The sequence below is a fragment of the Rhinopithecus bieti genome, unplaced genomic scaffold (assembly GCF_001698545.2).
Source record: "Rhinopithecus bieti isolate Rb0 unplaced genomic scaffold, ASM169854v2 scaffold_30337, whole genome shotgun sequence".
NCBI classification, from domain to species: domain Eukaryota; kingdom Metazoa; phylum Chordata; class Mammalia; order Primates; family Cercopithecidae; genus Rhinopithecus; species Rhinopithecus bieti.
In genome coordinates this window covers 325,207-337,642 of record NW_016813238.1, presented here as the reverse complement: position 1 = coordinate 337,642, position 12,436 = coordinate 325,207, and the positions used below count along the sequence as shown (strand labels likewise).

General features: G+C 52.5%; 1 protein-coding gene across 1 annotated transcript in view; it reads right to left on the bottom strand.

Annotated features, from left to right (window-relative positions):
• GPI (glucose-6-phosphate isomerase) overlaps nucleotides 1-7,533 on the bottom strand; it is a 46,466-nt gene extending 38,933 nt beyond the window's left edge. The window contains exons 1-4 of the mRNA XM_017847868.1: nucleotides 7,186-7,533; nucleotides 6,142-6,232; nucleotides 5,727-5,795; nucleotides 3,838-3,957 (exon numbers count right to left, since the gene is read on the bottom strand). Of these exons, the coding sequence (XP_017703357.1) occupies nucleotides 3,838-3,957; nucleotides 5,727-5,795; nucleotides 6,142-6,232; nucleotides 7,186-7,307 (402 nt within the window). The 5' untranslated portion in view covers nucleotides 7,308-7,533. The remainder of the gene's footprint in view (nucleotides 1-3,837; nucleotides 3,958-5,726; nucleotides 5,796-6,141; nucleotides 6,233-7,185) is intronic.
• Nucleotides 7,534-12,436: the final 4,903 nt, after the last annotated feature.

Below are 12,436 nucleotides of genomic sequence, written 5' to 3'. Positions count from 1 at the left end.
TGCCTCAAAAAAAAAAAAAAAAAAATCTCCTTCCCTGACTGTCAAAGGTTTGTTATAACGAAGCATCCCAGAGGAAAAATGTGTCTTTTTTTTTTTTTTTTTAAGTTTTGAGACAAAGTCTCACTCTGTTGCCCAAGCTGCAGTACAGTAGCGTGATTTTGACTCACCGCAATCTCCCCTTCCTGGGTTCAAGTGATTCTCCCACCTCAGCCTCCCGAGTAGCTGGGACTACAGGCACGCGCCGCCATGCCTGGCTAACTTTTTTGTATTTTTTTTTTCAGCAGAGACGGAGTTTCACTATGTTAGCCAGGCTTGTCTTGAACTCCTGACCTCGTGGTCCACCCACCTTGGCCTCCCAAGGTGCTGGGATTACAGGTGTGAGCCACCACACTCAGCCAAATGTGTCTATCTTTATTACAATTACATCCAGCTTTCATTTGACCAAATGAGGTTTTACCATACCCACCAATTCTGCAACTTCCTTTTTCAACTTCCCAGTCCATCCTGAACAGCATGGCAAGTCAGTCCAACTGTAGCTCCCTGATTCCTAACGGTGCCCCAGATGACAGTATATGAATATATGCTGACTCTACTTGGTAAGTCCCCTGATAAATGAGTACAGCTTGGTTTCAGGTTTTGCCACTACAATCAAGGTCACAGTGAACGTCTTCACCCAATCTTGGCAAACTTTAGAGAGTACAGCCATGAGGAATGTTCCTCACTGGGGGATTGCTGCCGTTCAGCAACTTTTTGTGAACTATAAATACCCTATCAGCCTGAGTCACGTACTCCAGTGGCCAGCTTTAAAGGAAGGCTTTCCTGGAAACAGCACCCCAAACGGTGCAGTGCCACCCTCGCCATGTGGCATGGCTGAGCGCACCCAGCCCGATCACACAGCAATAGGCTTTTAATGCACTTTGGCTCTGCCACTCACAGCAGATGGCTGGAAAGGCCCTGCCGCAGGCCCAAAGCCCGTCACATGGACTGACCACCCTAAATGACATTCTGGAAATCCAGATTCCCATCAGGACCCCACAACTTCCTTGCCCTGGGAAGCGTCTCACTCTGTCACTCAAGCTGCCTCAACCTCCCAGGCTCAAGCAATCCTCCCACCTCAGCCTCCCAAGTAGCTGGGACACATCAGCATGCCTGGCTAATTTATTTATTTTTTGCAGATATGGGGTTTTTTTTTTTTTTTGAGGCAGAGTTTCACTCCGTCACCTAGGCTGGAGTGCAGTAGTGTGATCTTGGCTCACTGCAACCTCCACCTCCCAGGCTCAAGAGATTCTCCTGCCTCAGACTCCCCAGTAGCTGATATTACAGGTGCTCGCCACCATGCCCAGGTAACTTTTTGTACTTTTAGTAGAGACGGCGTTTCACCATGTTGATTGATCTCAAAACTCCTGACCTCAAATGATCCAACTGCCCAGCCTCCCAGAGTGCTAGGATTACAGGCATAAACCACCGTGCCCAGCCCATTTTCAGGTCTGAAAGTGGCTCTTGGCCAAAGTAACCAGACGTTGACCAGCCACATGTGGAGGCCACTGCTCCTAGGACAAGCAGCAAATGATCACAGCTGACAAGAGCTTGGATGATCACCCTTGGCGCATGCATAGCCCACACAGACACACCCACATCACCCTCATTCTCCAGGCTTGAGGACGTCTGCCAACCCACCCCTGCAGAATCAGCCCTAGGATAGACACTGAGGCAAGTGCTTGATGTGGGGAAACTTAGCTGGTCTCTGAGGCAACCCCTACCACCCTACACACAAGGAAAAGGAGGCATGTTACATGCACTGTCACTGACACACGGACACCGCTTACATACTTCCAGGTGGAAATAAGCTGCAGAAGAGCAGGCAGAAAACCAAACCGCATGCATGTGCACGTGTGTACATGTTTCGAAAAGGAGGTGACAGATGTGTACGTGCACAGGAACTTCCTGGAAGACTTCACAAGAAAACTTTTCTATTTTTTAAATTTATTTCTTGAGACAGGATCTTGCTCCGTTGTCCAGACTGGAGTGCAGTGGTGTCACCATGGCTCACTGCAGCCTCAACTTCCCAGGCTCAAGCCATCCTCCCACCTCAGCCTCCTGAATAGCTGGGACTAGAAGTATGAGCTGCTGCGCCTGGCTACGGGAAACTACAAAGGCTGCTTCTGGAGGGTTAGCTGGGAATGGGGATGAGGAATTTTTTTTTTTTTTTTGAGACAGAGTCTCTCTCTGTCGCCCAGGCTGGGGTGCAGTGGCCGGATCTCAGCTCACTGCAAGCTCTGCCTCCCAGGTTTAGGCCATTCTCCTGCCTCAGCCTCCCAAGTAGTTGGGACTACAGGCACCCGCCACCTCGCCCGGCTAGTTTTTTGTATTTCTTTTTTAGTAGAGACGGGGTTTCACCGCGTTAGCCAGGATGGTCTCGATCTCCTGACCTCGTGATCCGCCTGTCTCGGCCTCCCAAAGTGCTGGGATTACAGGCTTGAGCCACCGTGCCCAGCCGGAGATTTTTTTTTTTGACAGAGTCTCCCTCTGTCATCCAGGCTGGAGTGCAATGGCACACTCACAGCTGACTGCAACCTCTGCTTCCCAGGTTCAAGCGATTCTCCTGCCTCAGCCTCCCAAGTAGCTGGGATTACAGGCGTGTGTCACCATACCTGGCTAATTTTTATATTTTTAGTGGAGATGAGGTTTCACCATGATGGCCAGGCTGGTCTCAACAAGTGATCTGCTCGCCTCAGCCTCCCAAAGTTCTGGGATCAGAGGCATGAGCCACCCACCACGCCCAGCCAGGGTTGAGGAAATTTTACAACGTTTTATCTATTTCTAGACTAGGTGATCAGGGCATATGACAAAAGAGGTTAGAAAAAGTTCCTTCCAGCCAAGCGCAGTGGCTCACGCCTGTAATTCTAGCACTTTGGGAGGCTGAGGCGGGCAGATCACCTGAGGTCAGGGGTTTGAGACCAGCCTGGCCAACATGGTGAAACCCCATCTCTACTAAAAATATAAAAATTATCTGGGCGGGGTGGCACATAATTGTAATCCCAGCTACTCAGGAGGCTGAGGCAGAAGAATCGCTTGAATCCGGGACGCAGAGGTTGCAGTGAGCTGAGATCGCATCACTGCACTCCAGTCTGGGTGACAGAGTGAGACTCCATCTCAAAAAAAAAAGAAAGAAAGAAAAAAGAAAAAGCTCCTTCTTTCCCTGACTGTCCCGTCTCTCAGGTGCCCCATTTCTTTCTTTTTTTTTTTTTGAGACAGTCTCGCTCTGTTGCCCAGGCTGGAGTGCAGTGGCACAATCTCTGCCCACTGCAAGCTCCGTCTCCCGGGTTCATGCCATTCTCCTGCCTCAGCCTTCTGAGTAGCTGGAACCACAGGGACCCGCCACCACGCCCGGCTAATTTTTTTGTATTTTTAGTAGAGACAGGGTTTCACCATGTTAGCCTGGATGGTCTTGATCTCCTGACCTCGTGATCTGCCTGCCTCGGCCTCCCAAAGTGCTGGGATTACAGGCGTAAGCCACTGCGCCCGGGCCCTTGGGGCCCCACTTTTCATTTCGAGCCTCTGTCATTTGCCACCATGGGCCCACAGGTGTCTGTAATTCAGGAAAGAGACTGCCCCCACTTCTGCCAGCAGTAGGTTCCTTCAGAGCAGAGCCAGGAGAAATTCAGGCCTCAGCAAAGACCCCCAGGGTCAGCGATCACACAGGCAACCCCTCCCTTAAGCTGCAATGAGAGCCTGAGTCCTGCCTCCAAGAATAGAGGAAAAGTTGCCCCTCAGGGATCCCAGATTCCCATATACTCACACATGGCCAAGGACGAGTCCGGCCCAGTAGCCACTTACCTGGCAGAAAGACTTCATCTTGTCTAGAACCTTGTTGACCTCTGGCATCACATCCTTGCCATCTACCAGGATGGGTGTGTTTGACCGGTTCCGAAGAGCCACGTGCAGCACAGCTCGACCCTGGGGATGAGGGTCAGGGTGTAAAGACTGTCCCCTCAACCCCAGGCAGCTATGCTCCCAGCTGGGCATGGTGCCATAGCTCGACCCTCTATCCACTAGACAGGCAGGCCCTGAGGTCTCTGTTAGCACCATGATCTTGTTCCAAGAACCCACTGTATGCTTACAGGAGTAGGAGCTCCCCAAGGACTTATGTGCTGCAGACAGTCAGGAGGAGATGGGGGTGGGGACCCATATATGCCTAGAACAGGCCCAAAGGGCCTGCCATAGGTGTTCAGGGCATGAACAGTGAGAGAAAAGAGCAACAGTGGGCAAAGGCAGAGAATGGTGACAACACATGTCAGAAACAAGCAATAAATGCTTTCAGAAGCTGGGCGCCATGGCTCAAGCCTGTAATTCCAGAACTCTGGGAGGCCAAGGCGGGTGGATAACTTGAGGTCAGGAATTCGAGACCACCCGGCCAACATGGTGACATCCTGTCTCTACTAAAAATACAAAAATTAGCCAGGTGGGGTGGCACACACCTGTAGTTCCAGCTACTCGGGAAGCTGAGGCAGAGAATCGCCTGAACCCATTAGAGAGAGGTTGCAGTGAGCCGAGATCGCACCACTGCACTCCAGCCTGGGCGACAGAGCGAGACTCCATCTCAAAATAAATAAATAAATAAATAAATGAATGAATAAATAAATAAATAAATGCTTTCCAAAGATGAGTGCTCACTAAGCCTGAAGTAACCTCATCCTCCCAATGCGTGTCCACGGTGTTTGCTGGCACCTTTTAGGCAGTGTCCTCAGCTCCTTGGATTTGCAGCAAGGTATGCAACTCAAGCTTCCCTCACCAAGCAGCCCGACAACTACCAACTGCCAGGAACCAAACCAGACTTGAAGTCTGTGACCGGTGCCAGGCGGTTGGCCCGGCCACGTGAGTGAAACGGCCTGAAGCCAGCAGAGGAGTCCTTGAGGGAAGGTCTAAAGACCCTAGGTGGGCAGGAAAAGGATCATCTTGGGATTCCAACCCAGTGAGAGGCTTGCTAAGGTGGAAGGTTTCACGCCACCCCACCCTCACCCTGCCAGACCCCATTTCTGCCCCACATTTTATAGGTGAATGCACTCCTCCAGAAAGCCTTCCTTGATTGCATCCTCTCTCAGCTTAGACCCACAATGCAAGACAGGTTGAGTGTGAATCTCCATTTTGCCTCTTACAGCTATGATATCTTAGATAAGGGATGTGACCTCTGAACCTCAGACTCCTCACATGTAAGAGGAGGATAATGACATCATGAGGACAGAGTCTGGGTGCTCAGTGTCCATTATACCTCCAGGCTTGGCTCCCATACTGAGTCAGGAACAGAGGTCCCCAGGCCTGGCCTCACCACTGCTTCCTATTGACTCCTATTGCTTGAGTAGGCTGAAGTCTTGAGTGACTTAAGATCCTTCTTGTCGCTACTAAAACTTGCAGCGAGGATATGTTCGAGTTAACTTCTCTAGGAAAATGTCAGCCTTGAGAAACTCTCCCTCTGGGTATGAGATGTCCTCCTCCCAGGCAGACACTGGGAACCATTCCAAGGAGCTCACCAAACCTAGACGGCCAATCTTGTGGAAGACACACCCTAAAGCCCTGCTACAAGCAGGAGGAAAAAGGCCTTTAGGCCCCTCATTAAGCAAAAGCATTGCCCAAGAGAAGGGGTGAAGACACAGGGTAATGTGGCTAACAGTCAGATAAACCCCAAAGGGAAGGAAGGAGGCCCCCGAGGATATGTGGGGCCTGCTCACCTCGGTGTAGTTGATCTTCTCACCATTGAACATCCGCTCCCGGGCGGCCTCCACGCCCCTGGACTTGGCCTAGGAAGAGATGATACTGAGGCCTGGTCCCACCCAAACTGACCACCCCAAGTGTCAGCCCCCAAACACAAGGCTTGGTGCTGTCCCCAATGAGACAGACAGATGGCTGCTGCCTGGTTCTCTCTCCCACTGTCTGGGAAGGGTCTACTCAGATATCAGACACTGGGGTCCCTGGGATGCTGCTTAGAACCTAAGCCAGGGCAGGTGCCTCACCTGCACAGAGGAGGTCACCGAGGTCTAATGAGAGGAAAGACTCAAGATACTTAAGGTCCTGGGGACACCCAGGAGTCCAGCTCGCCCATCACTCTGTCGGTTACCAGTTACACCTCCCCAAGCAGAACATTACCAGGTCCACCAGCATCCGCATCACATCCTCCGTCACCAGGTTCTTGGAGTAATCCAGCAGGATATGCCCATGGTTGGTGTTGAGGGTCAGGCTGCAGAAAGATGGAGATGCTGCTGACCACACCCTGGTCTCCCTAGTGGGAGACCTGTCCTGAGCAGGAGCTGTTCCCAGAAGAAACATCCTCCCCGACCCACACCCCACAAGGGCCACGGCCACCCAGCACAGTGGTGATGTCTGTCACCTGCTGGCCCACCAGGATGATCTGCAACAGCAGCACAGAGAAAGAAGCCATCCTCACAGACCTTAGATGCAGGCAGACCCTGTGTGAGGAGCCTGGACTGAAGGCGGGGACCACCCCCTCCCAGGGCTTCCACTCTCTGCCGTAAGTTACTCAGGCACCCATCCAGATGACAGGGATGGCCACTGGGACGTCAAGTCCAGAGCCACAGTCGCTCTCCGCCCCTCCTGCACCAGCATCAGTGATCAGAGCTCGCTCGGCCACACCCCGGCCCATGATTTCCTCCAATGCTCCTTCCCACTTCCCGGTCGTGCACAGGTCTCCTCTGCAGGAATCACGCCCGACGTCTCCACCCTTCCACCCAGCTCCCTCAAACCCCACGCCCGGGCTGCCCGCCCGGCAAACGGTCCCAAGCCCATGTGGCCAGGAGCGGATGGAAAGGGACAGCCCTTTCCCGCTTGCTGCGTCAGCCAGGGCCTCTCCTCACAACTGCGAAAGGAGCCTCTGCTCAAATGGCCGGAGCTGCACGGGGTGGGGGAGGGGAAACGCCCCCATGTAGAGGCCCGTTTTCCTCGTGACGAAGCAGACCCGGCGCCGAGACCCCCGGAGAGGCCGCAAGACCCCAGGAACGCACTCCAAGGGGACTCCAAGGACGAAGTGCAGCCTCTGCCTGGGCCCCAGTCCGTGGCCTGGAGGTGGGGAGCGGGGGTCCCCGGGCACCACTGCCCCCGCCTCCAGACCCCATCCCCGCGTGCCCGACTCCGGGCGCCGCGCGTGGCAGCCCCCCGCCTCCGGCCCGCCCGCACCTGAAGTGGTTGAAGCGCTCCTTGTTGGCATCGAAGAGGCGGCGCAGGTTCAGCTCGGAGCCGTGCTCCCGATACCATTGCTGCAGCTTCTGGAACTGGGGGTCCCGGGTGAGAGCGGCCATGGCGGGACTAGAAGGTACGCGGACTGGAACGCGCGCCGAGGAGGAAGGAGGGCTGGCAGCGCACAGCGAGCAAGGCGCGGGGGCGCGCCACGGCCTTTATGGCGCAGGCGCCCGTTCCGGCCCCACCCCTGAGCTCCGGCCCCGCCCCCGACCCGCGCCCCAATACCCAGGCCGGGTGCCCGCTAAGCGACCTTGCCTGCGGCCGCTGATCTGGGGCCTCAGCTCTTCTCTCCCTACCGCTTGCGCCGCCGCTTTGCTGGCTTCTGCCCGGAAGTGGCTGTGGAGAAGGGTGGGCAGAGCCGGGGGATCACTGGAGCCCAGGAGTTGGAGGCTGCAGAGAGCTACCATCGCACCACTGCACTCCCTGTGCACTGGTCGGCTTCATTCATTCATTCGACAAAACTCTACAGATAGAACACCTTCCACGTTACAGGCAGTGTTCCAGGCGCTGTGGATACATATGTGCCAAATAAGCAAGTACAACAGATGATGTGTGTCAGGTGCTGGTAAGGGCTATTGAGGAAAAGCAAGATGAAAAGGGTGCTGAGAATCCGGGTTGCAATTAAGAAGAAACTCACTGGGGCAGGCGCGGTGGCTCACGCCTGTAATCTTAGCACTTTGGGAGGCCGAGGCAGGCGGATCACTTGAGGTCAGGAGTTCGAGACCAGCCTGGCCAACATGGTGAAACTTCGTCTCTACTAAAAAAAAAAAAAATGCAAAAATTAGCCAGGCCTGGTGGCACGTGCCTGTAATCCCAGGTAACTCGACAGGCTGAGACAGGAGAATCACTTGAACCTGGGAGGTGAAGACTGCAGTGAGCCACTGTACTCCAGCCTGGGTGGCACAGTGAGACTCCATCTCAAAAAAAAAAAAAAAAAAAAAAAAAAGATGAGGTCAGAGAGTGAAAGGGAGGCAACAAGATCACATAAGGCCTTGTAAGTCATTGTAAGAATTCTGGGGCTGGGCACTCTTGCCTATAATCCCAGCACTTTGGGAGGTGGGAGAGCTTGACACCAGGAGTTCAAGCCCAGCCTGGGCAAGATAGCAAAACACTGCTTCTAAAATACTAAAAATAAATTAGCGGGGCATGTGATGGTGCACACCTGTAGAGTCCCAGCTACTCGGGAGGCCAAGGCAGCAGTATCACTTGAGTCCAGGACTTCGAGGCTGCAGTGATTACCACCACTGTACTCCTTGGGTGTACAGCTTGGGTGACACAGCAAGACCTTGTCTAAAAAAAAAAAAGAAAGAAAATAGGGAAAGGCTAACAACGAAATAAATGAGTGGTCACAGCACTTTCCAGGGAACAGCCCCGTCCACATGGCCCTTCTCTAAGAATTGTCAACTCTAAGATTTCACTGAGCTTCCACACCTAGCACAACCCTGGTAGTGCTGAATGGTATTTGTTCTACTGGAGTTCTTTTTTGTTTGTTTGTTTGAGATGGAGTCTCGCTCTGTCCCCAGGCTGGAGTGCAGTGGTGCGATCTCGGCTCACTGCAACCTCCACCTCCCTGGTTCAAGCGATTCTCCTGCCTCAGCCTCCTGAGTACTGGGACTATAGGCGCGCGCCACCACGCCCAACTAATTTTTGTATTTTTAGTAGAGATGGGGTTTCACCATGTTGGCCAGGATGGTCTCGATCTCTTGACCTCGTGATCCACCCGCCTCAGCCTCCCAAAGTGCTGGGATTACGGCATGAGCCACCGCGCCTGGCCTCTACTGGGGTTCTGAGAAACACTCCAATCAGGGTTTTCCAAATCAGTTACTCATCCACACAGAACTGAATTCCCACCCCAAATCCTGTGTTACATAACAAAACCTCAATCAATAGGAAGGCGAGTCTCAGTAGCCACTGCCCCATTATCACTGACCTTGTGATTCCTCAGATGACTCTAGCCCAACAGTAACCACTGACTCTCTCTGACTCCCTTTTTCTTTCTTTCCTTTTTTTTTTTTTTTTTTTGAGACAGGGTCTCACTCTGTCACACCCAGGCTGGAGTACAGTGACACAATCTTGGCTCACTACAGCCTCTGCCTCCCAGGCTCAAGCGATCTTCTCACCTCAGCCTTCTGAGTGGCCGGGACTACAGGTGAGCGCCACCATGACCAGCTAATTTTTTTCTTGTAGAGACAAGGTTTGTTATTTTTTGTACAGACGAGGTTTCATCATGTTGCCCAGGCTGGTCTCAAATTTGGGCGCGAGTGATCTGCCTGCCTTGGCTTCCCAAAGTGCTGGGATTACAGGCATGAAGCACTGCGCCTGGCCACTGAGACTGCCTTTTTCTAGTAGGTTATTTTGGTGACCATATGAATGGCTCTTGTTCTTTGTCTAAAACCATCCTCTCCCACCCTTGCGTTTCTTCCCCTGGCTGAATCCATCAGAGATGAGCACATAACTTAACGCCAGCTAAACAGGGTCCTTTCCCAGAGCCCTGAAGCCAGCAGCAGAAAGTCTCTTTATGGTGTTAGGCTCCCTGCCAGAAAGGACAGACCTGAGCTTTAGTCCCTGCTCTCGAGGAAAATAATGAAGAGAATGACCCCCAGAGAGATGTCAGAGTGAACCTCACAGTACCCAGGCTCCTGTGGCCAGGTCACCTCCGCCTGCAGCTAGACTGTAAACCAGCGATTCCCTTTAGTGTCTGTTTGGAGTTCAGTTGTCATTCACAACTCCAAGTATTTCCAAAGATGTTATGGGTGTTCACCTGTCCACTGCCACAGTCTTGTCCAGTGTCCTCTCCCAACCACCAGGAACCATAGAAGCAGCTTTGGGTATTGAAGAAGAGGTAGGAGGTGAGGCCTCCGATGATTGCCATTTCAAAGGTTTCCCCTGTTTTTTTTTTTTTTTGAGACAGTGTCTCGCTCTGTCACCCAGGCTGGAGTGCAGTGGCATGATCTTGGCTCACTGCAACCTCCACCTCCTGGGTTCACGCCATTCTCCTGCCTCAGCCTCCCGAGTAGCTGGGACTACAGGCGCCCGCCACCACGCCTGGCTAATTTTTTGTATTTTTAGTAGAGACAGGGTTTCACCGTGTTAGCCAGGACGGTGTCGATCTCCTGACCTTGTGATCCACCCGCCTCAGCCTCCCAAAGTGCTGGGATTACAGGCGTGAGCCACCGCGCCCGGCCTCCCCTGCCTTTTAACCTTCCATAATGTACACCTCTCGCAATTTGGCCTCTGTGATTCCCGGAAGCTTCAACTATTCCAGATTTCACATTTACTTTGAAACTCCAAAGTTACATGGATTTTGTTGTTGTTGTTGTTGTTGTTGTTTTGAGACAGAGTTTCATTCTTGTTGCCCAGGCTAGAGTGCAATGGCACTATCTCAGCTCACTGCAACCTCTGCCTCCCTGCAACCTCCACCTCCCGGGTTGAAGCAATTCTCTTGCTTCAGCCTCCCTAGTAGCTGGGATTACAGGCGCCCACCACCTCGCCAGGCGAATTTTGGTTGTTTTGTCTTTGTTTTGTTTTGAGACGGAGTCTCCCTCTGTCACCAGACCAGAGTGCAGTGGCACCATCTCGGCTCACTGCAACCTCCAACTCCCTGGTTCAAGCAATTCTCCTGCTTCAGCCTCTTGAGTAGCTGAGATTACAGGCATGTGCCACCATGCCCAACTAATTTTTGTATTTTTAGTAGAGATGGGGTTTCACCATGTTGACCAGGATGGTCTCGATCTCCTGACCTCGTGATCTGTCTGCCTCGGCCTCCCAAAGTGCTGGGATTACAGCCATGAGCCACTGCGCCCAGCCTAATATTTGTATTTTTGGTAGAGATGGGGTTTCACCATGTTGGCCAGGCTGGTCTCGAACTCCTGACCTAAGGTAATCCACCCACCTCGGCCTCCCAAAGTGCTGGGATTACAGGCATGCGCCACCACGCCCAGCCTGGATTTTCTATGTTAGCAGGAAACTAGGTTCCTATCTGATGGGTCGTAAGTCACAGTGGCTACAGGGAGAAAACAGAGAAGTATGAAGAAAGGTCATTACTAATCCAAAGCCATTCATCATCATACTACAATACTACTAAAATGGCCACTACTCCAGCCAGGTTTACTATGTGCAGAGCTCCATGCTAAATCCTTTCCGTGTATCCCTCATGGCAGTCCTATGAAGTATACCCTGTTGTCCTCCCCATTTAACAGAGAGGTTAAGAAATGTGAAATGAGGCCGGGTGCGGTGGCTCACACAGTAATCCCACCACTTTGGGAGGCTGAGGCGGGCAGATCACGAGGTCAGGAGTTCGAGACCAGCCTGAGCAACATGCTGAAACCCCATCTCTACTAAAAATAGAAAAAAATTAGCCAGATGTGGTGTTGGGCACCTGTAGTCCCAGCTACTTGGGAGGCTAAGGCAGGAGAATGGTGTGAACCCAGGAGGTGGAGCTTGCAGTGAGCTGAATCACGCCACTGCACTCCAGCCTGGGCAAGAGAGCAAGACTCCATCTCAAAAAAAAAAAAGAAATGTGAAACAAGTCCGGGTACAGTGGCTCACACTTGTAATCCCAACACTTTGGGAGGCCAAGGCGGGCAGATCACTTGAAGCCAGGAGTTTGAGACCAGTCTGGCCACCATGGCGAAACCCTGTCTCTACTCAAATTACAAAAACTAGCCGGACATGGTGGCGGACACCTGTAATCCCAGCTACTAGGGAGGCTGAGGCAGGAGAATCATTTGAACCCGTGTGGTGGAGGTTGCAGTGAGCTGAGATCATGCCACTGCACTCTGGCCTGGGTGACAGAGTGACACTCTGTCTCAAAAAAAAAAAAAAAAAGAAAGAAATGTGAAACGAGCCACTCTGCTCTTAACTAGAGAATCAACCCGGGTGGCCGGGTTCCTTCCTGAACCCTGTGCTTAATCACAGCCCTGTGCTGCCTGCCAGTTCCTCTTCAGTCCTAGGAAAAAAGTGGAAGGGAAGTGGAGAAGCTGGCAATCCCTTTCTCCGCTCATCATCCCAGTTATGTCTTATTAGTTGAAACAGGGTCTCACTCTGTCACCCAGGCTGGAGTGCAGTGGCATGACCATAGCTCACTGCAGCCTTGAACTCTGGGTTCAAGCGCTTCTCTCACCTCAGTCTCCTGAGTAGCTAGAACTACAGGCATAGCCACCCCACCCGGCTAATTTTCTTCTTATTA